At 34.4% G+C, this 23720-nt stretch overlaps 3 protein-coding genes across 4 annotated transcripts; 2 read left to right on the forward strand and 1 right to left on the reverse strand.

Annotated features, from left to right (window-relative positions):
* Window positions 1–3977: 3977 nt before the first annotated feature.
* LOC145615394 (magnesium/proton exchanger-like) lies at window positions 3978–9838 on the forward strand. Of its 2 annotated transcripts, none has more exons than XM_081670479.1 (9): window positions 3978–4254; window positions 5022–5489; window positions 6154–6329; window positions 6718–6836; window positions 6931–7082; window positions 7242–7369; window positions 8222–8429; window positions 8522–8651; window positions 9351–9838. In XM_081670479.1, exons 2-9 carry the CDS (start codon window positions 5102–5104, stop codon window positions 9646–9648), a joined length of 1599 nt encoding a protein of 532 aa, XP_081526605.1. In that variant the 5' UTR covers window positions 3978–4254; window positions 5022–5101; the 3' UTR covers window positions 9649–9838. The 2 variants fall into 2 exon arrangements, with proteins under 2 accessions (XP_081526605.1, XP_081526598.1); XM_081670472.1 differs by having other exon boundaries at window positions 3979–4331.
* A 1197-nt stretch (window positions 9839–11035) lies between these two features.
* On the reverse strand, window positions 11036–16188 carry LOC145624099 (blue-light photoreceptor PHR2-like). Its single transcript, XM_081677059.1, has 4 exons — window positions 15125–16188; window positions 11645–11868; window positions 11461–11544; window positions 11036–11357 (listed from the first exon to the last, which is right to left on the reverse strand). The coding sequence occupies exons 1-4, from the start codon at window positions 16097–16099 to the stop codon at window positions 11276–11278; spliced, it is 1365 nt and encodes a 454-aa protein (XP_081533185.1). The 5' UTR covers window positions 16100–16188; the 3' UTR covers window positions 11036–11275.
* A 2535-nt stretch (window positions 16189–18723) lies between these two features.
* LOC145615413 (O-methyltransferase 1, chloroplastic-like) lies at window positions 18724–23465 on the forward strand. The gene is made up of 7 exons (XM_081670489.1): window positions 18724–19023; window positions 19833–19984; window positions 20067–20187; window positions 22192–22316; window positions 22408–22536; window positions 22628–22792; window positions 23289–23465. The coding sequence occupies exons 1-7, from the start codon at window positions 18831–18833 to the stop codon at window positions 23358–23360; spliced, it is 957 nt and encodes a 318-aa protein (XP_081526615.1). The 5' UTR covers window positions 18724–18830; the 3' UTR covers window positions 23361–23465.
* Window positions 23466–23720: the final 255 nt, after the last annotated feature.

The raw sequence follows: 23720 nt of genomic DNA on the forward strand, positions 1-23720 counted from the left end.
TTTTTTTTTTTTTTTTTTTTTCCTCCAAGTAAAAGTTTTGCCTAAATGTACTGTGGTTTTTACATAACAAAATCAGTAAAAAAAAAAAAAAAAAAAAAAATCTATTTTCAATAAAAATAAAAATAAAAATAAAAAAAATTTAAATTTCAATAAAATTATTTTCATTTCAGTTTGACAAATTAAGGTGTAGTGGTTTTCTTCAAAAAAATAAATATGGAGTAATAATGAGGTATAGTGAATTGTGCCTAAGGCCCTTAAAAATAATTTTAGTTTTGATAAATAAGTTTAGTTTAGTAAAAATAATTTATTTTCAGTAAAAATCAATAACTTTTAAAGAAGAAATATAACATAATATCCGTAAAATAATTTCAATTCAGCTAATATAATTTCAGTTCAATAAAATTAATTTCATTTCAGTAAAATTAATTTCGGTTCAGTAAAATAATTTAAATTGAGGAAAAATAATTCAGTCCAATAAAAATAATTTCAATTTAGCAAAAATAAGGTGAAATGAACTAGGCCTAAATGCATGATAACATATTACGTGAAATTTTACTCACTCCATTCTTTGATATTGCATCACTTCGACCGACACATAAATTTTACCATTAATATCTTTACTTGTGTAGTAATAGTTATGGTTTAAAAAAACAATATCTGAATCTTAAAGCTTTACTTTCCTTGCATCAAAATAAATAAAGAGTCAACGTATATTAAAATTCAGTTACAAAAATCATTTAAAGCAAAAATAAATTAGGGTATGTTTTCATTGACTGAACTGAGCTGAACTAAACTGAATATTTTATAAGAGAAGGAAATTAGGAGCTGAACTGAGTTGAACTGAACTGAACTGAACTGAACTGAATTTCAACGTAAGAGAACATGCCCTTAATTTATTTTTGTTTTGATTTGCCAAATTTACACGGGAAAGCTCCGGTTTATCAGCTTGATAAAACATATTTTGTTTATTAAGGAGTGAGATTGATAGTAATATCACAAGGCAATAAAACAATCATCGCTTCATATTTCTTTGGTTTGTAAAATGGAAAGAAAATAAGACCTTTAAAAAACCATCTTTACCGCTCTAAGAGTTTAAGGGGTAAGAGAGAGAAAGGGGATTTACACACAAATGTCTGAATGAAGCAATTGCTTTATGATTGAATCTCAAAGACATTATTTTCATATGGTAAATCCGAGTCCATTGCCTATTTCAAGCTCACTCGGAGCTTTGGCAATGACCGTAGGAGGCGTGATGTACATTCACTATACTAATATTTTATAAAGTTGTACGAAAATTCATATTTGAAGGACATCATACCAAAGACATAAAAATAAGAGTTCGATATGATTTGATTTTGATCGATCATCATATTGGATGTTATATTCTTATTGATGGTTTTCTTATCTTGGACCACGAAGAGCCTGATTACGTTCTTGCTTTTTATTCTCATCATCATATTGATGAAAAATCTCCTCGTGCTATGTTGTAAGGACTTGGAGTCTGTATCATGGTGAAGGTAAGGTAATGCTACGATTCTTGCTTAAAAATATAGACCAAAAGTGTTCGAGTTATTGGCTCGTTCGATCTGGTAGCATGTATAAGTTGCTCATTCAGTAGCGATTTTGCTTATGAACAGGGAAAAAAATACATTTGTTTACAATTTTGCCATTTGATAAACACGTAATATTTATCACGTTGGTAAACATGTGTTTTCTTAATTTACTTCCAATTTAGATGTGTATTCCCCCCGTCCCTAAATTACATTCCTGTTTGTAAAATAACACGGGAATTAAGGAGAAAATAATAAGACAAATACCCTTTCGGATTACAAATTTACAATAGATGATTTAATCTTAAATTTATTTCTTCTTTCCAAGTTTTAAATGTAAAATGGAATAAATAAGAAAAGAGAATAAGTTACTTATAGATGTACTCCATATTGAATTCATAGTTAACTATCCGGTTCAGTAAACAATAATGAAATATTTCAATGGGAAATACAAAATATTAAATGATGTCTTTGAGTAAAACAAAGACAGATTAATGATTAATGATGCCATGTCATTAATCCTTTGCAAAAAAAAAAAAAATTAAGAAGGACCAATAACATGCTTCTAATTGAAAATTAAGAACCAATCACATTCATTTAAATTAGGCACAAAGATACCGAGTGAGATTAGGATAGAAAGAGTGAGGAAGCATTAAATATACAGCAGAAACACAGAGTCGATTTGGGATATTTGGAAAAAAAAAAAAAACTTACTAAAAATGAAAAGGAAGAATTTAATTTTGAAATACCCAAAATAGAAACCAAGAATGTAATTTAGGAACGGAGGGATACTATAATTACTTATAACTACCCCGTGCAATTGCTTGGGCCAAACAACTAGATTTTATTAATATCCTTTCTCCATTCTCTTTACTTGCAACATGTTGACATTTGCAAAAGTTGAAATTTCAGAAACTTTTTACTTGAACATATTTCTGCTTTGCTTGTTTTTCTTCTTTAGGCCCTGTTTGATGATTAATTTTAGTTATTAATTATTTTGACTACCTATTAGTAGAATAGCAGGTACTGTTTGCATTAGCTGCTTTGGCTAGATGATTATAGTTAGGGCCTATTTTAATAGACTGAAATCAGTTGAACTGAACTGAACTGAAATGAATATTTTATAAGAGAAGAAAATTAGGAGTTGAACTGAACTGAACTGAACTAAAAATAAACGTACAAGAACAAGCCTTAGTTACTTAGTTGCTTGTGTAAAAGTGTTTAATAAATATTGGTAGCTGCTATTAGCTATTTAGTGTATAAACAAAAGCTCTTTCAAAAAACTCCTCATACGAACTATTTTGAAATTTTTGTTACTTTCACGAATAATTGACACAGTCAAACTTGACACACATTTCAATGCATTGATTTTAAATATAAATGGTTAAATATTAGTAAAAAAATTCAATATAGTTGATATTATAAAACTTTATAATAATAATTGGTTAATACAACAATATATTTCATGATAAAATTTATTTATAATATGTTAGTAAAAAACAATGGTCAAAGTCAATACTTCGTACTTCCTCCGTTTTTTATAGCTGCAACACTTCTTAAAATGAAAATGTCATAGTTGAAACGCACTATAAAAGGAAGGTTTTATGGTGAAAATTGTACTTTATATTTATTTAAAGCACATGACTCACTTGATTACGCTCCTAACAACCTTTTAACCATATTTTAAGTGTATTATATTATGTAAGGTTCACTTTTCTTAAATACCGTGATAAAGTGTGTGTTGCAACTAGGGGTGAGCGTAGCAGGGTACCCTGTAAAAATATCAGGACCCGGAACCGGAACCTGTTGCAACAGGTTCCTAAAAATAGGAACCGGAACCGGAACTTGTTGCAACAGGTTCCTAAGAATTGAGAACCGGAACCGGAACCTGCAGGTTCCGGTTCCTAAACAGGGTACCCTGTCTGTCAAAGTAAGTTTAATAGTTACTTGATAAATTGTGACAAATTTATTTTTTTTTAAAATAGACGATCACAATAAAAGCTTACAACTTTAGTATAGTACTTCAAATATAACAAACCAACACTAATTGTCTAGAATTTTTAATACCATATAGGTTCCGGTTTCATGTACCCTATATGGAACCTGTACTAACAGGGTACCCTACAGGTTCTAGATCCAAAATTTTATTACCCGGAACCGGAACCTATTGCAACAGGTTCCGGGTTTGGAACCTGCGGTTCCGAACAGGATCCGGTTCCATATCAGGGTACCCTGAATTTTTGCTCACCCCTAGTTGCAACTATAGAGAAACGTAGAAAGTATATAAATAGTGCAAAAAGTCAAACCTATTAATTATTTAGAAACCAAATGAGTATCAAATAACCAAAGAGTTTTTCTTAATTTTACCAGTTTGTTCTCATTTTGGGCTTGGCTCTAAATTACATGAATGGAGTTATTTTTAATGGTTTAGAAATGTGCATTAGAGATAATAAAAACTTAAGCGATTTTTAAGAGATAAGGATTGTTGATATTTGCGGTATTCTCATAATTCATACTTCCTAATCAAATACAGCAAGTATCAATATCACACAATAATTAACAAAACGACTATATGCCACATTCCAAATCCTACTCTCTCATTGATTTGCTCCTTCACAAATCACAACCAGTCAACCACACTACCATTTTCTCTCTCTCTTTGATCTCTGAACCTGCCATCCGCTCTTCCCTTGTTGCTGCAATTGTAAGGGGTAAAATTGTGCTCATTTTTGAGAATTGCCAAAATCCCAAAATGGGTATTTGTTTGTTGGGCTAGATAAGGTATGATTTGTGAGATATAAAATATTGCCAAAATCCCAAAATGGGTATTTGTTTGTTGGGTTAGATAGTGAGTATTCTGAGTAAAGATCATTTTTTTGTATTTTTTTTCATGTTTGTTTTTGGGAAGAGTGAGATATGATTAATTGATTATGACTTAGCTAGTGTATTGAAAAGACAAACTTATGATTTTAATGGGTTTTTTGAATAATGTCGTATTGCTTAGATATCAAATCAGTTGGCTTTATATGTATATGAAGTTCTTACAGCCTGTTTGGTAGTCGGTAATAAATTGCGATGATTGGAATGAATTTTTTGTGTAATTTAGTATGAAAAGTACTTGTGTTCTTGATAGGAATGTAATCTTGTCCCCTAAGTATTTGTTTTTTCCATGAACTCTTGGAAGGTTGTATTTGGTGGGAATGGACATTTATAATAAAAAAACAGTCTATTTAAGGGTCATCTTGAATGATCATTGGAATAAACATTGATTTTCTTTCAAAATGTATATACAATTTCATTTCTATTGCCATTGTTTGATCCAAGCTACCAAACGGGTTGTTAGATTTCGTCGATGATAAGATTCTAAATAATTAAACTGATAATTGCATAGTGGTTATGATTGTCTGCTATCACATTGTGTGTTTGTGTTTGTGCATTGGATATTGATTCATGTCCCCTTCGACGTTGTAGGAGCTTAAGGGGTTTTGATGGTTTGTTGGGGTTGCTGCTGATGTCTTGTTATTAGATATAGCTGCTCAAATAAATCAAAGATGGCAGCCCTGCACTCCAATAATCTTACAGTTTTTGTAGACGCGGCTTTGGCCCATCAGAAATGTGGAGACTATTTGGTTTTCAGAAGTGAAACATATCTAGGAAATGAATTGCGTACAGCCTTGTACTTTATGGGTCTTGCTTATTGTTTCATCGGATTATCAGCCATTACAGATAGATTTTTTCGCTCCATGGAGAATGTAGTTAAGCAGACTCGTAAAGTGGTGGTAATTGATCCCTTGACTAAGGTTGAAACTGTTAGATATGAGAAGGTGTGGAATTATGCAATTGCAGATATTGCTCTTCTGGCTTTCGGAACTAGCTTCCCTCAGATATCTTTAGCTACCATTGATGCTATAAGGAACCTTGGAAGCCTTAATGCTGGAGGTTTATCTTTTTCTTATGCTTTAAAGTATTTTTGGTGTCAAATGTCATGTGTGTAAGACTTTACATTAATATATGGATAACACCGATGAAGAAAATGAAAGCTAAAAACCTTCATAAGTTATATGATTTGGTTTAAATTGCAGCTTTTCATATATATTTGGTTTCAGTTGTACATCAAACTGCAATGTGCTTAATTAATCTCTAGTGCTGACTTAGTTTTGATATTCAGTTTTCTTGTTGCTTCAAGTGGTATATTGCTAGTCTATTATAGTACTATATTATTGTTATATATCAGTGTATGCTATACTTGCTTTGGTTTCATGGCTTTATAATATTCCAATATGGAGCTCTTTTGCTAGACATTAGCCTTTTCTTCTGCCCTACTATAATTTTAAAAAGATTATTAATCAAAATAGTTGGTATACTGCTCAACTGAGTTAGAGACGAGTGATATCTCTGCAACAAGGTCTCACCAGTTCTTCCAAACATAGATTATGAAGAAATTTGTTTTAGCTCTAATATGGAAGCACCTTGAACAGGAAGAAGATGATTTCGATGTATACAATAAATGGCATAAGTAAAACATTCAAATGTTGTTCTTTGTTTCTCTTCTTGCTTCTATATATGTTTGGTATTGACTTCAGCTTGACTTGTTATTATGTAGGCTTGGGTCCTGGAACTCTAGTAGGTTCTGCTGCATTCGACCTATTCCCAATCCATGCTGTTTGTGTAGTTGTTCCGAAAGCTGGAGAACTGAAAAAGATATCAGATATAGGAGTCTGGTTGGTTGAGCTATTTTGGTCCTTTTGGGCTTACATATGGCTATACATTATTTTGAAGGTAATGAATTTCTATACATTATAGTCTCTCTTTAGCTGGGCATACTTTTAGTTTTCTTGTATATAATTCTTCAAAAATAAAATTTCATGGACGACTTTTCTTGTTGTAAATTGATGAAATCCTTATTCATCTTTCTGGATGCTTTGATCTTTGTCTTCTGAACTTAATATTAGAACTCATATCTTCTTTGCAATTGTTGAGGTGATTGTATCAACATTTGCATGCATTATTTGGCATATAACCTCTGGTTGTGCAAAACACTAGGCAAAATAAAAAGCTTCTGCTATACTTAAATCACTTTGTGATGAATATATGATTTCCTCAGCTTAATGTAAGCACTTGTAGTGATATAAAACGATAATATATTGTAGAAATGTTCTTTCTACAGATTTGGACTCCCAATGTAGTTACTCTATTGGAGTCATCTTTGACAGTGTTGCAATATGGCTTACTGCTGTTAAATGCATATGCTCAGGACATGCGATGGCCTTACTTATCTCTTCCTTTGTAAGTTTGTGTTTTAAATAAATTGTCTCTCTAGTTGGCTTGTATTATCTGACACACTTAGTATAAAGACATTTCTCTATCATTCACTATTCAGCTCGAGATCTGAGAGGCCTGAGGAGTGGGTTCCAGAAGAGGCTTCACCATGTAAACATGAAAACCTTGGAGAAGACTCTGTTGATTCTGTTGCTGATTATGAAGACAGAAACATTGTCGACATCTTTTCCATTCATGGTGACAATGAGACAGGTAATGTTGACACACATCAACAGTTTCCTTAGTTCATCTTGTGCCTCTCAAAAGCCAAATTGAATTTTATTGTATATTTTTGTATAAGGCTCAGTAAGGCCTCAGAAAATATTGATGTATCTTTTTATTTAGATGATTTTTCTGAAGTATTACTTTCAGGTACATATCAGGCCCTGTCTTCAGATGAAGTGGCTGAATCAAACATTCAACAAGTTGTGAGAAACATAAAAGTAGACAATGCCACTATCCTGTCACTTTGGAAGCAACAGTTCGTGGATGCACTCATGGTACTTTTATTTTAGTATTTTTTGTTTTACATGACATTAGAGGGTTTTATTTATTTAGCAATGTGTCAAAAGTGCAGTTTCTTTTTTTTTTATTTTTTTTTTTTTATTGTTATTGTTATTATTTATTTATTTTTATTATTATTATTTTTATTATTATTATTGTTATCGTTATTATTATTATTGTTATTATTATTGTTATTATTATTATTATTATTATTATTATTATTATTATTATTATTATTATTATTATTATTATTATTATTATTATTATTATTATTATTATTATTATTATTATTATTATTTATTTTTATTATTATTGTTATTATTTCATTACTAATGCTGAGAAAAAAAATTCTGGATGAAGGCTCCATTTAACATCTAGTGCTTTACGATTAAACAAAATGTACTGTCTATTTCAATTGACTAGAACAAATTCAAAAAGGCTTTTCTTTCACCTCCTCCTAACCTTTTAACTTATCTGCTTGTATATCACTGAATCTTTTAATAAACTACCCTCTGAATGAATTTTTTTGGAACTAGCTTAATAGACATGAAAAATGATTTTATCTATTTTCCTCCACGAATAGTTCAGTCCTAAGATTGGGAGTGTTGGAAATATAAAATTCGTTACCAAAATACTTGTTCTTATATAGCAATATGAATTGTAACTTTCTTTGTATCTAGAAGAATTTTCGATAACTGATAAGGTAGGAAAATGAACTTTTAGGACGGGATTTAATCTGTGTAGGGAAATATTTATTGGTATGTATCTTATTGTTGCATTTGTAGGAATAGGCTGCCTTCTTGTCATTGTTCTGTGAATATACTGACTTTTAAATTTTGGTGAGACAGTTTGAACATAAAAAGCTGGAGGGTATCTTTCTAAGGTCGGTCAGATTTATCTGGTTTTTGCTTCTCCTACCGTGGAGGTTCATGTTTGCCTTTGTGCCTCCTTATCGTATTGCTCATGGATGGATAGCATTCACCTGTTCTCTACTCTTCATCAGTAGTATAGCTTTCATAGTGACAAAGATCACAGATATGATAAGCTGCGTGACAGGTTAGCTTGTGCTTAATGATTTATTGATTGGTATCCATTGCCATGATAAAATGTAAGTCCCTAGTTTTCTTGACTAATATTCTGTTTGACAGGACTAAATCCTTATGTTATTGCTTTTACCGCGTTGGCTGCGGGTACCTCTTGGCCAGACTTAGTAGCCAGCAAGATTGCTGCTGAGCGTCAGACAACAGCTGATTCTGCTATTGCAAATATCACCTGCAGGTTTTTCTTTTTCTTTTTTTTTTCCCCCTTTTTTTTTAATCTGCTTGGTTCATAGATTCTTAAAGACAGATCTTCCCAGTCTTCTAGGACAGGCAAGCAAGTACAAATGCATTATAGCATAGTTATGTTTGGTTGTCTTGGATTTCACTGCTTTAAGGTCATATAGAAGAAGCAAAGGTGCAGAAATATAAGAAGTGTTGCAGTTATCAACACATCAGAATTCATTACTTGGCCAGATGTTTGTTCGTGTGGAGGGTGTTGGGTGGTGGTCTTGGTAAAAACTAAAAAGGGAGAGCGGACTGTGGACCCTTGTAGAGAGTGATTTTCTTTTCACCCTGGATCTGGAAAATAACAAAATGAGTTTTTCTGTTTGTTTCTTTAATGGAAGTGAAAATTGATCACTCGGACCAGATCAATGATAGTTGAACCATTATTATACTCATTTTGTTTAGGGTCGAATTGAATAGTTTATTTACTTCAGAGTATGTTCAGGTTTGGATCCTGTATTTTGGTTATCGGGTTTGGTTTGATTTTGCCAAGTTGACACAAACTGAGAGAACCAGAGAGGAATGAAAACTCATTACTCTATATTTTTCACTGTGTTAAACCTTTCAAATTTTCCTATTCACATGTTGCATGTTCATTAGGATTTTTTGCTCCCATGGTAACATTTTTCTGGATTTCCTTTTTCTCTTGCAGCAATTCCGTGAACATATATGTTGGCATTGGCATCCCATGGCTAATCGACACAACATACAATTATTTTGCATATCATGAACCATTGAGGATTGAAAGTGCTGAGGGTCTTAGTTTTTCATTGCTTGTGTTTTTCTGCACTTCAGTAGGTTGTATATCAGTTCTGGTACTGAGGCGTCTTGTGTTTGGTGCCGAGCTTGGTGGACCTAGGATCTGGGCATGGATCACAAGTGGGTACTTCATGTTGCTTTGGCTTATTTTTGTTACTCTGTCCTCCCTCAAAGTCTCCGGCCTTTTGTAATTTTGCAAGTCCATATATTTTGCTCTAGATTTATGTAAAATTATTTCATTTAAAATTCATTAACATTTTATCATAGTGTGATATGTACGGCGCATATAGAAACATCAAAGAAAAATGAATTTTTTCATAGATGTATAAAGCTTCAAACATTACTTGATGACATCCATTTTATCAATTGGATCACTTGTGTTTTTGCGAGTTTCTTACTCAAAACTCTCTGTTTACAAATAATATTCATGTATTCATTTCTTAGGGTGTTTCCACTCAAATCATTTGAGGTGGACTCCACTAACTCTCATTCCCTCGCATTCTCACCTTACCTTATTAAATTCCTTAATATGTGTGTCCGAACCTAATCAGGTGACTTTTGATAATGGAAAGGCTTCCATAAAAGGTATGCATGATCCGCCCCTCCTCCTACCATAGCAGCTTAGCGAGGGCCAAACTCTGCTTCGGTTAGTTACCTTTACAGAACATAAATTTCTTTCATTTTTCGGTTGTTAACCTACCCAATCCAACCAGAAAGAAACTATGCTAAAGCTCTAATGCTGATATGCCAATCGAAAATTGAAATGCAGCTTCAGCACGGTCAAGGTTCCCCTAGGGGGCCAAATCCATTAACGATCTCGAGTTTCCAGACACATCGCCATTTCCTTTATCTCTGGTGTTGTTCTGGTAGAGAATGATCTCCTCTACAACACAACTATGACCAATTTAGCGCTTTTAGGTTGTTTCTAAAGCATCTCGCTCGTTTTCGTTATCTTAGTCTATAGACAAAAGCCACTACTTGTGCACATCGGGAGTTTATTACAAAGTTTACCAGCGACAATTTCGAACAATGATACAAGTGCACTTCAAGATTGTTCAAAAGATGGTATTATACGTCGCAAAATGAATTTATACGTTATCTTGTAAGATAAGTCTTGTGGCAATGTCCATAGAGGAGTTGATTGTACTATATGAAATAAAAACACATTACGTGTTACATACGCATGAGTGCATATAAAAGTAGGTGCACCTCCAAAGGTGGGTTTTTGCTCATTTCATAGGTTTTTTAAAAAAAATATTAAATGAGCTAAATTGGACCTTGCACCAGGGTGTACATAAAATTTCACATCACTATAAAATTACACGTTAGTTCACGTTTATATTGCTAATTAAATTACATGTAATTGTACACGAATTATTCTTACTTTTAATATTTAAAAGAAATGTGAAACAAATAATTTCTCGTGTACAAAATGTAGCTTCTGTTCGCTTGCATGACCTTCCCCCAACGACTCTAACGAAATAACTCCCAACTTCTAAACAAAATACATTAATTGCCAACAGAAAAAACTACCAAGTATTAATCAGCCAGATGTTTAGTGAAATATACCATACACCATAGTCTAAAGCTGAAGTTTTGATTATTAGTAGCCCAGTCAATAGTTCAAAAGACGGACAATTTTACAAGGGATATGTTTTGACAAAATATGCAGAGATCCTCAGAGAAAAAAAAACGGGCAGAAATAAGCTGACCCCAAAAATAAAAGCTCCAACATTTGCAACTTTTTGTTATACAGGAGCCCATTGCTGTTGTCAGCTACCCTAATCTCTCACACGTAAATCACCATATAAAATTTGCTTAAGCAAGTGCACCTGTGCAAGCAGTAGCTGGAGTAGCATTGGCATGTTTCGTTGCTGAACTGTATTTCGCTGTGATAAATCTGGGAAATAAGATCACATACACACCAATATGAGAATTGCAAGAAGTTAAGCTATAAGAGCTGTACTAACAAATTAAATTCATTCTGTCAAGACGTAACCAACCTAAAAAAATCCCTCCACAGAAGTTCAAACATCAACCAGTTCATTCCATCATCACCATCTTTTCGGTTTGAAGCAGAAATTGTTCTGATAATTTATACAAGAGAGTATCAAGAAAGTTAAAAGTTGTAAAAATTTGACAGCAAGGGAAACATAACCACATAAACGCGACAAAACAACCCAATACCTGGAAGCAGTTTTCTTCAGCTCATCAAACATATGTCGAGGAGAAAGGCATCCCATGGCTAACCAAGGAGAAATTTTGCATGAGAAATTGGCACCATATATGCTGTTAGTGCCGTCCTTGGACTTTGGTGGTTGCGCCTTGCATTCAGCTGCAAACTTTTGGAGCCTCTGCATTGCTTCAGTCTCTCCTCCCACCAGGGAACCATTAACAGGTGGTTTTCCGTCCTATAAAAAATTGCACAAATAAGAGAATTGCCAAAATCTTAATATCAAGAATATGCAATTCACACTACAACATATATCATGATCCAGTCCAGGGGCCTATAATCGATAAATATAAGTCATCTAACATTGTTTAGTCATGTTCAACACCAACAGCAACAACAATCGAAACCTTAATCTCAAAGATGGGGTCGGCTGCATGAACCACCTTTACTCATCAACCGTGATCCTCTCCTTCTGTCTAATGTTATATGCTCCCATAAACACAACTTCTTCATATCCTTTTTAATTCCTTCCATCCAAGTCATCATTAGTCTTCCCCGGCTTATTCTAAGGTCCCCTTTATCCCAAACCTGTACTTTTCCCTACTGGCATGTCTTTTGATCTCCACTTGACATGCCCAAACCACACAATCAGTTATATAATATCTTATTCTACCGCAACTCCAACTTTCCTCCAAATATCTTTATTTCAAAATCTATCCTTTAAGATGTTCCTCCCAAAATCCATCTCAACATACGCATCTCTGCCACTCCAATTATACTAATATGGTCCTTCCTGAATGCAAAATACCCAAGTTGCCTAACTCCAAAAAGTGTTTTGTCATTTACAAAGTCCAGAATTTTTATTCAACTGACCAAAACAGTTGCCTATACAATTCAGCCTCCGTGTCCTAACACTTTGTTTGGATAGGAAGAAATGGAAGGAAAAGAAGAGAAGAGAAATGGAGGGGGACAAACACTCTTGTTTGGGTAAAAGATTGGGGGAAGGAGAGGGAGGGATCCATTTTCCCTCTCTCTTTAATAAGCATAATCTCTCCAAAATTGGAGAGATTTGGAAAGAAAATGGAGCTCACCTCCTCCTCCCTTTCTTTTCCCTTCCCTTCCTCCATTTTCCCTCCCCTTCTTTTCCTCCCTTCTTTGCTATCCAAACAAAGCGTAAAGATACAACCCCCATTTTTTTTTTTAAGTTGATACTTTTCTATTATCACGTTTGCCAATGCACTATTTTAACAATTAATATCTTGAACAATTGATATTGTAAAATAAAAAAAAATGGATTTTAATAATATATACATAGAGTCGATTTAAACAAGATCTCACATGACTATATTTTATTTTAACTATAAATCACAAAGGCTAATAAAAGAATAGTTTGTAAAAAGTGCAAAAGTCAAATGGTGTCAACTAAAAAAGTCAGAGGAAGTAATTGTTTGTAAAGTATTAATGGCTAATTCTATCAAGAGCATGTTTGGTAGGGGATAAAAGTGGGAACTGGTCAGAGAATCAGAAGAAGGATTCTGTTTCAACTAGTTTGGTAAAAGTAGTGGAGTGAATCGGTTGCCTCAATAAACAGTACCCCAAATTTGAAACCTGCACCACCCAGAGATAAAAAGTATAACAAATAATGTTATTTGGTGGAAACAGAAAGCTCACTTCAATCTCTACAACAGCAACTGAACACATGTGCCTTGATTATGAAGGTAGAAGTTTCGTATATAGTACACACAACTACAAGAGAATTAAAGAGGAAGAAGAAAAACAGTACTGTTCAACATCAGCTTAGCCAGATCAAGCCATGATGATCCCATTTTGCTTATAATGGCTAAGACCAACCTTCATTTTGGGGCAAAAAAAAATAAAAAAACCTTAAGCAGCGAGGCCGCCAAAGAGGAGGAAGAGGGGTGATAATAAGAGAAAAGTGGCAGCTTGGATCTAAGATACTAATATAATAATATGGTGGTTATGATGTATTGAAATATAAGGATGAGGTGGACAATGTTACCCAATTCACTAGTATAAGATTCAGTATGGATTCACAATCTGCTACCTTGTTAAATCAGGCCAAAAATACTGACTTTATAGTATAATTCACCTGTTTCTGTTCACGGTTCACAAGGGGTAGGGGCGATTAGGTAATACTAGTTGTAGATACCTTTCCATTTTAAAAACTATAGGTGAACCAAACTTATGGGTTGATATACATTCCATTCCCTTTAGTAAATGGATTCATTCCATTTCTAAAACTATAGTAGAGCCAAACAGGCTCCATGGGTCCTGTAAAAAAAAAAAAGGGCTCCATGGGTTTGCAACATGTACATAGCCATTGATTTATTAATAAGGTCCAAGTCCAATGTGATTAAGCCACCAGTTTCACAATATTGGAAATGTATGGTGAAGTTGTTTATCACCGTATAGCCCAAAAGTATGGTTGGAAATGATTGAATGACTAAAATTCAAAAATGTAAGCTATGATGTAGAACTTTTTAAACCTCAAGTCTTTGCAAGTTGAGACCATCCCCTTATTCCTTCACAGGGAAATTGTTTCTATTTACTAGAATTGTTCTCTGTACTCTCCTAAATGCTGGAACTAACATATGGAGTATCTATCATTATGATTGCCTATTTCCTAATTTTTTAGTGGAATTTTATGTCAACAAGACCTCTAATACTGTAATGAACATTATTTTCATTAGCTTTATGCAAAAGCAACAATACTGTAATGACCTTCTAAGACACACACTTGAAAGCATCATAAACCAAGACAAGACTAAAGGAACGGTTAACTTCAATGTTTGCACTTCCCAACAGAAAATATTTCCAGGAAAATACATCTAGTTATAACACAAGACACTACAACATCAACATCCCCAATGCTTCGGTAGAGGATACAACCCAAGGCGTGATACGGAGTTCCATGAATGCATACAACATAACGGAGGCTATTTGTAAAGTTTGACATAAGTGACTGTCAGATAAAAGGTTACAGTAAGTGCAAATGAACGAGAGGGAGGCTAATTCGTCAATCTATGGTTCCTCAAATGTCTTCCATGTATAAACAGCCCACATGCTCTAGTCCACTCTCCACTAAACAAGATATTAAAGCATCATATAATCAATTATAGGAGCAAAAGTTAGCATCTTTGTATACTCTACAACCTCAAATCCATCGTACCATAAACTTATATGTCCAACATTATGCAGAAAGTTGCAAATATTTACACAATTCCTCCTACAAATCCAAATGTCTTCACATAACATTCAATTGCAAAAGCTAAAGCACTTCCTCTTAGTCAACCCAGTTAATCAGTGCAAAATTTTTCAAGAATTCACAGCAATAGACCATGAAATTATACACATCAAACCATAAATTCCAACACATATAAGATAATATAACATAACCAAATAATCAAAGCATTTAATCAAACAAATTCGACGAAACCAAACTAGAACTCGAAAATGCTAGAAGCAAGTAAAACCTGAGACAGTGTAGCATTTGGGTTAAGACCCAAATCAACAAGAGAAGGAATCTCTCCAGGCTCCACATCCCCTCTAGAAGGCAACCCTTTCAACTGATCCAAAGCAGCAATAGTATCCCTAACCTTCAACCCTTGCACTTTCTCCCTAAACCCGCCATAATTAGTAGGCATACCCTGCAATTCAAAGGGCAAATCCTCCAAATGATACAATGTACTACCCCAAAAATACTTCACTTCAACCCCTTCATCCTTCATTGCTGTCTCAATCTTCGCCTCCGATTTCGCCTCCTCTTTCGACACTTCCCGGTGCACATACACCGCATCAGCTCCAATTGCTTTGGCCATCTCAACAAGAACAGTCTCAGGTTTCCCAATTCTCACAACCAAATCAGACCCTCTTGCCCTAAGATTCTTCCTAAGATCAGAAACCGATTCAACCAAGAAAGAGGCCCGAAACGGCCCGGTTTTATCGAACCCAGAAGACGATTTCCCGTAATCCCTAGGATCAAAACAGTAAACAGGAAGAACAGACATTGACTCATTGTTTGCAGTTGTAAGACACTCATTGTCATGAACTCTAAGGTCATTTCTGAACCAAACAATGGTGGCTCTTCGAACAGCGGCGCCATTAGAGGGGTCAGAAGGAAGACGAGGGTTGACAGAAAGAGGGTTTTGAAGAGGGGTAGCGGAGAATGAGGACTTTTTGGAGAAGGGTTTTGGAGGAGAGAGAGTGGAGGAAGAGAGAGAAAGAGTGGAGAGAGCAGAGGTGATTTGAGGTGGGATTTTGACGTTTTTGGGGGAGAAAAGTTGGGTGATTTTGGAAGGGGTGAAGAAGTGGGTAGGAAGAGTAAGAGCAGAGGAGAGAGAAAGAGAGAGGGAAGCTGTTGGAGGTTTGAAGGGGGTTAACAATGGCGGATTATTGTTGTCATTTTCTGGGGATTCAGAGGATTGGGTGGTGGTTGGTTCAAACTCCATTGATGAATTTTTGGAGGTTTGAGAAGATAAGTTGGTGTCAATTAGTGGGAGCTATGTGTAATGTGTAGTATTCGAAATGGGTTGGTAGATTGGTGTTTGGTGAATTGCGATGGTTGAGGATTTTTTTTTTTTTTTTTTTTTTTTTTTTTTTTTTTTTTTAATAATATATATCCATATATTAAATTATTAATATATATATACCATTAATATTAATTCTAATAATGATGATTAAAAGTTATAATAATTGCCTAATTGGTGTTAATTTAGCGGAAATTATTTGACTAACACCTACTACCATCTTCTTTTACACAGTATTTAAAAAATAAATAAATAAATAAATAAAAATCAAGCTTTTCATTTAGGAATTCTTCTTGTTTTTGCTTTAAAAAATAATCTCATTTGGCAACTTTTAAATATTCTCTTGTACTCTATTTGTTACTACTAAATTATTTGCTCCATTTAACTTTTTATAATCCAATGACTCTCATATTCGTCTTATCGTATAACTTAAATATCTCCAATTTTGTTTAAGCAAAAATTATATAAAATCTATTAATTATTAGAGAAAGATTAGCGCACTCTTATCTTAAGACTTTAATTTATTGTCACATAAGTTATTAGGTTATTTTTTTTAATAATTATGTTAAGACTCCTTAAAACTCGATTAGATTTATCTCTTCATCCCTCAGACTCATTTATTTTATATAAATCAAATTATTAATATTTTTTAAAAATTAAAAAAGTTAATTAATTGTTAAGTTGAGTCTTGAATTTTTAAGACTCCGCTTCAGATTTTGTTAAGACCAAGCTTCATAAATGCATTTAAAAAAATAAAAAGTCTTATGTTAAGACCACAAAATTAGAAAATGATAGATGTTATTTAGAGTCTTAAGACCTATGGGCTAATCTTGTGTGCTCTTACTAAAACAAAACCTGACATCATGAAGAGACACTTGTCAACTTTTTATGAAAATTTTTTCTACCAAAACTATTTTTGACATCATTAATTTATTTCTATTAAAACTAAACAAATACAATATTTCTTTCAAAATTAATTAATGAGATTATGATTACACTTTTCGAATAAAGAATATTGACAATTATTTTAAGCAAATAATGTCTATTTAATCGGTGCAACCCACGGGATTAAACTAGTGTAATATTATAAAAGTAAACATTGAAATAAATGACTTTTATTTTATAAATTGGTGATAATTTGTGGTTAAAGATTTTTAAACTTGACCCACAAAAGTGTACTCGGATAAAAAATTAGGGATAGAAAGAGTAGTCTACAATTGTTTAATAAAATTGCTTTCAACGATTGTTTCTTTAAGGCTTGTGTCAAATTTATTCTCGACAACATTTTTGAAGTAATTTGTGTGTTATCAAGAGTTATGATCAAATAGATTCAGTAAAATTATTTCAATTTAATAGGACTTTAATCTATGAAATACTCAATTTATATGGTTGTTTAAAATGGAGGTAAGAAAAAAAAGGTTAAGAGACCCCTCACGAGGTGACGAGGGGAACTCCTAATGCATCAGAAGAGAATATAGCCGAGGGACTACAATTATTACAAAGAATAATATCCATACTATGAGAAAATACAAGTTGATATCAAATATCAACAAAACTTGTTAATATATGGGTGTTGCAGTCTTTTCAACTATGTTAGTGAGGAACAAAATTGTAAGAACAAAGATTCCAGCTCATTCCCGTTATTCGAATCCCGTTTCCAAAGGAATCGACGTTAACGATCATCATCAATTCGTCTTCAACCAACGCAAACTCTTGTGGTTGCCTTCAATGAAGAATGAAAATCTCATCTTTAATGGTGAAGCAATGAAAACTCATCTTCAATGGTGAAGCAATTAAAGCTTATTTTTAATGGTGGAAACAATGGAGGAGTTTAACACCTACCCTTTGGGATTAATTATACCCTAAATTACTTCTTTTTACATAGAATTTTCATTTAATTTGGCAGCGAAGCCACAATAGTGTTCGGGATTCGCTGTCGGTAATGTTTGATCAGTTTGACGTGCATTCCTTCATTGTCAGGGAGAGAAGTGGGTTTCACTTTTGGGGCATTGTTTCTCTCTCTTCCTCCCCAGATTTACTCACAAATGAGCACAACGGAATCCAACTCAGCTTTCCATTATTTTATCAATACTTTTCCAAAAGTGTTGACTATTATTTACAACACTGTCATTATATTAACAATGTTTGTTGATATCGATATCAATAGGGACCGACTCTCCATACTATCACTAACTAAATGACCTACATTAGTTATTTGTTCAATTTGCCTCCCAAAAGTACTTGTATGTCTTATGCTTCAATTGTCAAACTTGGTGAGATGAGTGCATATGTCCCTCAAGTGCCCTTAATACAATTGATGACAAGGAGATATACTCTAAAATTTTCAATATTCGAAGAAGATTGTTCGAATACTCAATTGACATTTGACGTGGACGGTATGTTTGTTTGTTTTTTTAATTTTTTTACTTTTTTTTTTTTTTTTTAAGGTAAGAAGAAATAATCGTTGACGTGTACGGTATGTGTGTGAAAAATTCGTATATAAAAGCACGAATATACTATACTCAAAAGAGAATAGTCATCTTGTTACGGAGTCATCTTGCTACGGAGTAGTCTGTATGATAAGACATGTAAGACTGTAATTGAAGTTGAAAAGCTTTTCCCACTCTTCTTCGGCAAATCTACCTTCTTAAAGATGGAAGCTTTACAATGTTTCAGGCATTTCAGCCATGTCCCCACCTTTGCTACATTCCTCCATAACCAATACAACCTCAATAAATCAAAAAACCGATTCAGGGTCGCCGCAAATTTGAGCAGTGATGATGACCCTTTTCTTCAAGCTGCCCTGCATTCTGCTACTCTTCGTTTCCAAGAAACCCATCGCCCAGGTTCCTCTCTCCTTTACAACCTTCTTTGTCTCTAAGTTTTCATTTAGGCATTTTATCGAACAGTTGGTAGGCTTCTGTAAAATTACATGGAAATCCAGGAATCTGCTGTTGTATTAAAGTCTGTTAATGTTTGTTTCAAATGGGTATTTACGAAATTAGGTGTTAGTGTTTGTTTCAAATGGGTATTTACGAAATTAGGTGTTAATTTTTTACTGTTCTTATAAATTGCTTCTCTATACATTTTCATGGCAGCTGGTTTCAAGGTTGTTTCCTTTGTAGTGGCCTCCCTTTAAGTTGTTTATGTGATTATTTGGTAATAGTTGGAACTTGAACAAACCATTGTATCAATTACACCCATGCTGAATCTGATGCAGAACAGCAGAAGCCATCCCATATGTTCCAGGCTTCCAGCTGCATGAATTTTGTTTGATTGGCAAAATTCTTCCTTTTCCTGTCTGCCTGTTATGTTAATAAAAGGAAGAACTATATATAAGTTTATGTAGTAGTTTTATGTATTAATTAGTTGGTTTTGTATGGACTGCTTGAGGGCTTGGCATAACGTCGTAAAGATCCGAAGGAATAAAGGATGATATTGAAGTTCCAAAAGCTGCAGAAGTTTATAAAATTAATCAATCCCTTATCATTCTAAGAAGTGATTGAAATAGAAAATTTGGCAGCCCAAATCCTTTAATGTCAACTCGATATTGTCTTAACTGTATTTTATTGTAAGACTTTTTCTTTCGCAATGGTTTGTGGTGCTCAGATTATGATTCTAACATGTCGGGACTCTGGTTTTTCTGCATCTGCAGACCCTCTTTTCCATGATCCTTATGTGGCTTGCTTGGTTCCTGCAAATATTCCTGTCTATATGGAGCAGCATGTGCACCCTTATTGCCTTGCTACCAAGTTCATTGATGATAGTTTGCTCCAAAATTTGAGAAATAACGATGAACTGAAACAGGTATGATTAGTCTTAACATGTGAAGCTTTCAGTTCATATCAAGGGCAGTGACTATGTTTGAGGGCATAATGAAAATATGTAGGTTGTTTTGTTGACAGATGGTGCCGATACCCGTGTTTATAGACTAACTTGGCCAAGTTCTACATTGATATTTGACATATCACCAGATAGAATCTACTGCAACGTATCTCAGAAGCTTAAAGGTATGTTGTGTGTACATCTGCAAAATGTGGTGGCCTGTTATAGTTAAGTGCATGAAGATTTCAAATATTGATATTGAAGTTATTAAAATCTTAATGTTTTCCATTCCTAGTAGCTTCAGGGTTGTTGATGTTGCGATAAGTGCTTGTGTGCTATAAAAAATGTATCGACTTTCTATATCATATTTCCATAATTCCATTTGCTACATTGAGAGTAGTACTCTTCTAATGGCTTTGCTCTTTTGATTCTTGGGAAATTCTATATGGTAGCGCCTCTAGTTTGTGCATTTTCTATTTGGTGGAATTTTTTATTGACCATTTATTAAGAAACCCTTTGCTGTTGCATAATTTTCAAATGTGCCCTTTTTGTGTTTTATATGGCTAACCTAGCTATAAAATGACTATTTCTTAACCTAAATCTAAAAAATACTTACTCACCCCTACTTAACATTGCACCACCACCAATTCCCACTAATTAAACCACCAAAACCACCATCACCTAGCTGTTACCACCATCAATACCATAGCCTAGCTGCTACTGGCTACCACCACCAAGACCATCGCCCACCCACCACATCTAACCCAAAACCACCCTACATTCACTCAAAAACATGCAACTTCTGCTACACCTACATCGCATATCCTTCACGACAACAGAACTTACCCAGCTACTATCACCACCATTGTAGCCATAGAGCACTCACGATTCACCACCTTTGACCCTTGCTGCACCTTAAAAACCTCACCTACGCCCACTCCCTTGCTACACTCAACCCACACCGACAGTAGCAGCTTGCAAATTGTGGCACACAAAAGCCCCTATTCGATTTAGCTTGCAATTTGTTCAGCTAAATCAATTTCGTGGTGGAATCTAGGCTGGAGTGGGTGGTTTGGGTGGGTGGACTGTTTCAGGTTAGTGGAGGTGGTGTTGGGGTGCAGTGGGGGTGGGTTTGAGGTGAGGAAAGTGAGGTTGGGTGGTTGTGGGTAGGTGGGGCCATGAGTGTAATTTTGGGTAGGGCTGCCTACTTGTGGGGTTGGGTAGGGCTGCCTACTTGTGGGTTTGGGTAGGGTTGCCTACTTGTCTCTGGGTCACTGGGTGGCTGGATGGTGGAGTGGCGATGGTAGATGGGTGGTAGTCATCAAGGGTTTTGATTGAACAATTTACGGGTGAGTTAGTAATTATAGTTATTAAAGTTAATGTTACTCTATATGAATACTACAAGAGGGGGGAACTCTATATGAATACTACAAGAGGGGGATTGAATTGTAGTATGGAAAGTTGCCTAACTTTCTGCAGAATATACTGAAGCTAAAGGAACTCAATGACAAACAGAACTTTAGCGTGCTTCTTGACCCTAAACAAGAAGAAAACCATGACCATTAAGGATTTTAAATAAAAATTATTTACTAGAATAGGGCAACAACCTATTACAAGCTTCTGTTCCTAAAAGAACTTCTGTGTTCTCAGTTTCTACTCTGAAGCACTAGGCCTGTCAAGGAACTCTTCCTATGTGTCTTTAATTGAAGGCTTCCTTTGCTCCTTGAATGTCTCCTTATATGGACCGAGTACGCATACTCTGTTCTCAAGCACCACATTCTAAAACACTCTAGTCGTACCTTTATATAAGTTTGTCTTGTGTCATCATCAAAACATCAAGGTCAACAGTTAAATTATGAAGATGAACCAAGAAAACATGGGTTAGCCCATTTAAGGATGATTAATGCACAAATTAGACTTTATAAAATTCTAGGAGGTCACTATAGAATATGGCAAAAAAAAATTCCACCAGATAGAAAATGCAAAAACTAGAGGCTACCATGTAGAATTTCCCTTGAATTTTTTTACTCAACAACTTTCATGAATATCTTGGTGCAATTTTCCATTTTATAGAAGTTTTTGTGTATCATAAATCTTCTAATAAACTCATAATATCTTGCAGTCTGCCTATGTATTTCTTTAACTAGAGGATTGTGCCTTGAGTCTTGACATGGTTTATAAAATCTTAGATATTGGTGCTCAGATCAGCAGGAGCTGCTTATTGCTTCATGTTTCACTAGAGTCTTCTAACATACAAGAAGTCCTGCGTAAGAAAGGATTTAACGGTAACCGCCCCAGTATATGGGCTCTCCAGGTTTTAATGTCATCGACATTTGTCTGTCTTTACCCTTCTGTTAATATTAATCAGTGCACTTTATTGAAGTAAATGTAATTTTCCTCTTCAGGGCCTGCCTTTAATGACATTGACAAGTTTTGAAGATATTCTGTCTGCTGTCAGTAGTTTAGCCATGAAGGGAAGTCTTGTAATGGGAGAAGTCCCTGTCTGTTTAGCAGAAACTGAGGTTGAGCTGAAGGTAGTAACATTTCCCTGTCATGCTTGCTTTGAACCTAACTTACATCCTTTTCTGTATGAAAGACTATTTGTTACTTTTCATTGATTCCCAGACCAGTCATGAAGAATGGATGCACAAGCTTTTCATGCGCCATGGATTTCAGGTTCATGTGATCGATTATAAAGATGTGGCTAGAAGTTTGAGTAGAGATCTATCAAACGAAACCTCTAGCACTATGCTCTTTGTTGCAGAGCATATGAGATTTTCTGATGATCAGGTTAGAGCACATATGCTCTTCCATTCATATTTAGTTTCACCTGTGGTATGGGAGAAAAAGGGCTTTAATTGTGGAATTGGCTTTGAAATACTATTACATGTGTTTCTCCCATTTCATTTCTAAGATGAAGTTAACAGAATAACAGGATGGGATCATGTGTTTTACATCCAACTTTGTCATTTCACTTAGATGAGGCACAACACCACAACTAAAGATAATGGGATATAAAATGAGACATACGGAGTATAATTTGATAAATTATCTCTACTAGTATCTGTCAAAATGTCGTCGTAGAACAAATTACCTGTAATGTAGACTTTGTCCAATGTTTGCCTATGAAGTTATGAACTGTGATTAAAATCTTTTCTCAAAGCAATAGAAGCGGTGTGGAGTCTTGAGTTGAGAAATTGAGTTGATGTATATTAACTGAAATACCTTAAATTTTTCTTTGTTATTTTTTAAAACATTGTACTAATATTGTTGGACATCTGTGCAGATGGAAATGTGGCGAAGTGAATTTCAAAGGACTGAAGAGGAAGCCGATGAAGAAGGGTTTGAAGATCTGTAAACATATTCAAGGAGTTTTCAATTATTAGTTGTAAGCATTCATACAATTTTGAAGTCCAAAAAATATTCAATTATTAGTGATGGAATATAATTTTAATGTTGTTAACTGTTACTCACAAATACAAACGGAAACTTTTTTTTTTTTTTTTTGGTTGGTAAGGGAGAAGGGCCCTACCGAGCCTGAACCTTTCAAGGTCCTTCCGGCCCGGGTTAGCGGGCTAGACAATTTGGAGGGGGGGGGGGGTAAGGGAATCCCACTCCCCCAAATTGTCACTATTGGGTATTGAACCTCCCCAACCTCATGGTTGGAAGGTACTCTCCTTTCCACTAGACCAAGCTTGGCTTGGTAATACAAACAAAA

The sequence above is a fragment of the Chenopodium album genome, chromosome 3 (assembly GCF_948465745.1).
Source record: "Chenopodium album chromosome 3, dcCheAlbu1.1, whole genome shotgun sequence".
NCBI classification, from domain to species: domain Eukaryota; kingdom Viridiplantae; phylum Streptophyta; class Magnoliopsida; order Caryophyllales; family Amaranthaceae; genus Chenopodium; species Chenopodium album.

Coding starts and splice junctions, on each gene's coding strand:
- LOC145615394 (XM_081670479.1), top strand. CDS start 5,102: ATGGCAGCCCTGCACTCCAATAATCTTACAGTTTTTGTAGACGCGGCT. Junction 7,370..8,221: donor AGTTCGTGGATGCACTCATG/GTACTTTTATTT, acceptor TTGGTGAGACAG/TTTGAACATAAAAAGCTGGA. Junction 8,430..8,521: donor TATGATAAGCTGCGTGACAG/GTTAGCTTGTGC, acceptor TCTGTTTGACAG/GACTAAATCCTTATGTTATT.
- LOC145615413 (XM_081670489.1), top strand. CDS start 18,831: ATGGAAGCTTTACAATGTTTCAGGCATTTCAGCCATGTCCCCACCTTT. Junction 19,985..20,066: donor ATAACGATGAACTGAAACAG/GTATGATTAGTC, acceptor GAAAATATGTAG/GTTGTTTTGTTGACAGATGG. Junction 22,793..23,288: donor TGAGATTTTCTGATGATCAG/GTTAGAGCACAT, acceptor ACATCTGTGCAG/ATGGAAATGTGGCGAAGTGA.
- LOC145624099 (XM_081677059.1), bottom strand. CDS start 16,099: ATGGAGTTTGAACCAACCACCACCCAATCCTCTGAATCCCCAGAAAAT. Junction 11,869..15,124: donor CAAATGCTACACTGTCTCAG/GTTTTACTTGCT, acceptor AATTTTTTATAG/GACGGAAAACCACCTGTTAA. Junction 11,545..11,644: donor CTGAAGAAAACTGCTTCCAG/GTATTGGGTTGT, acceptor ATAAATTATCAG/AACAATTTCTGCTTCAAACC.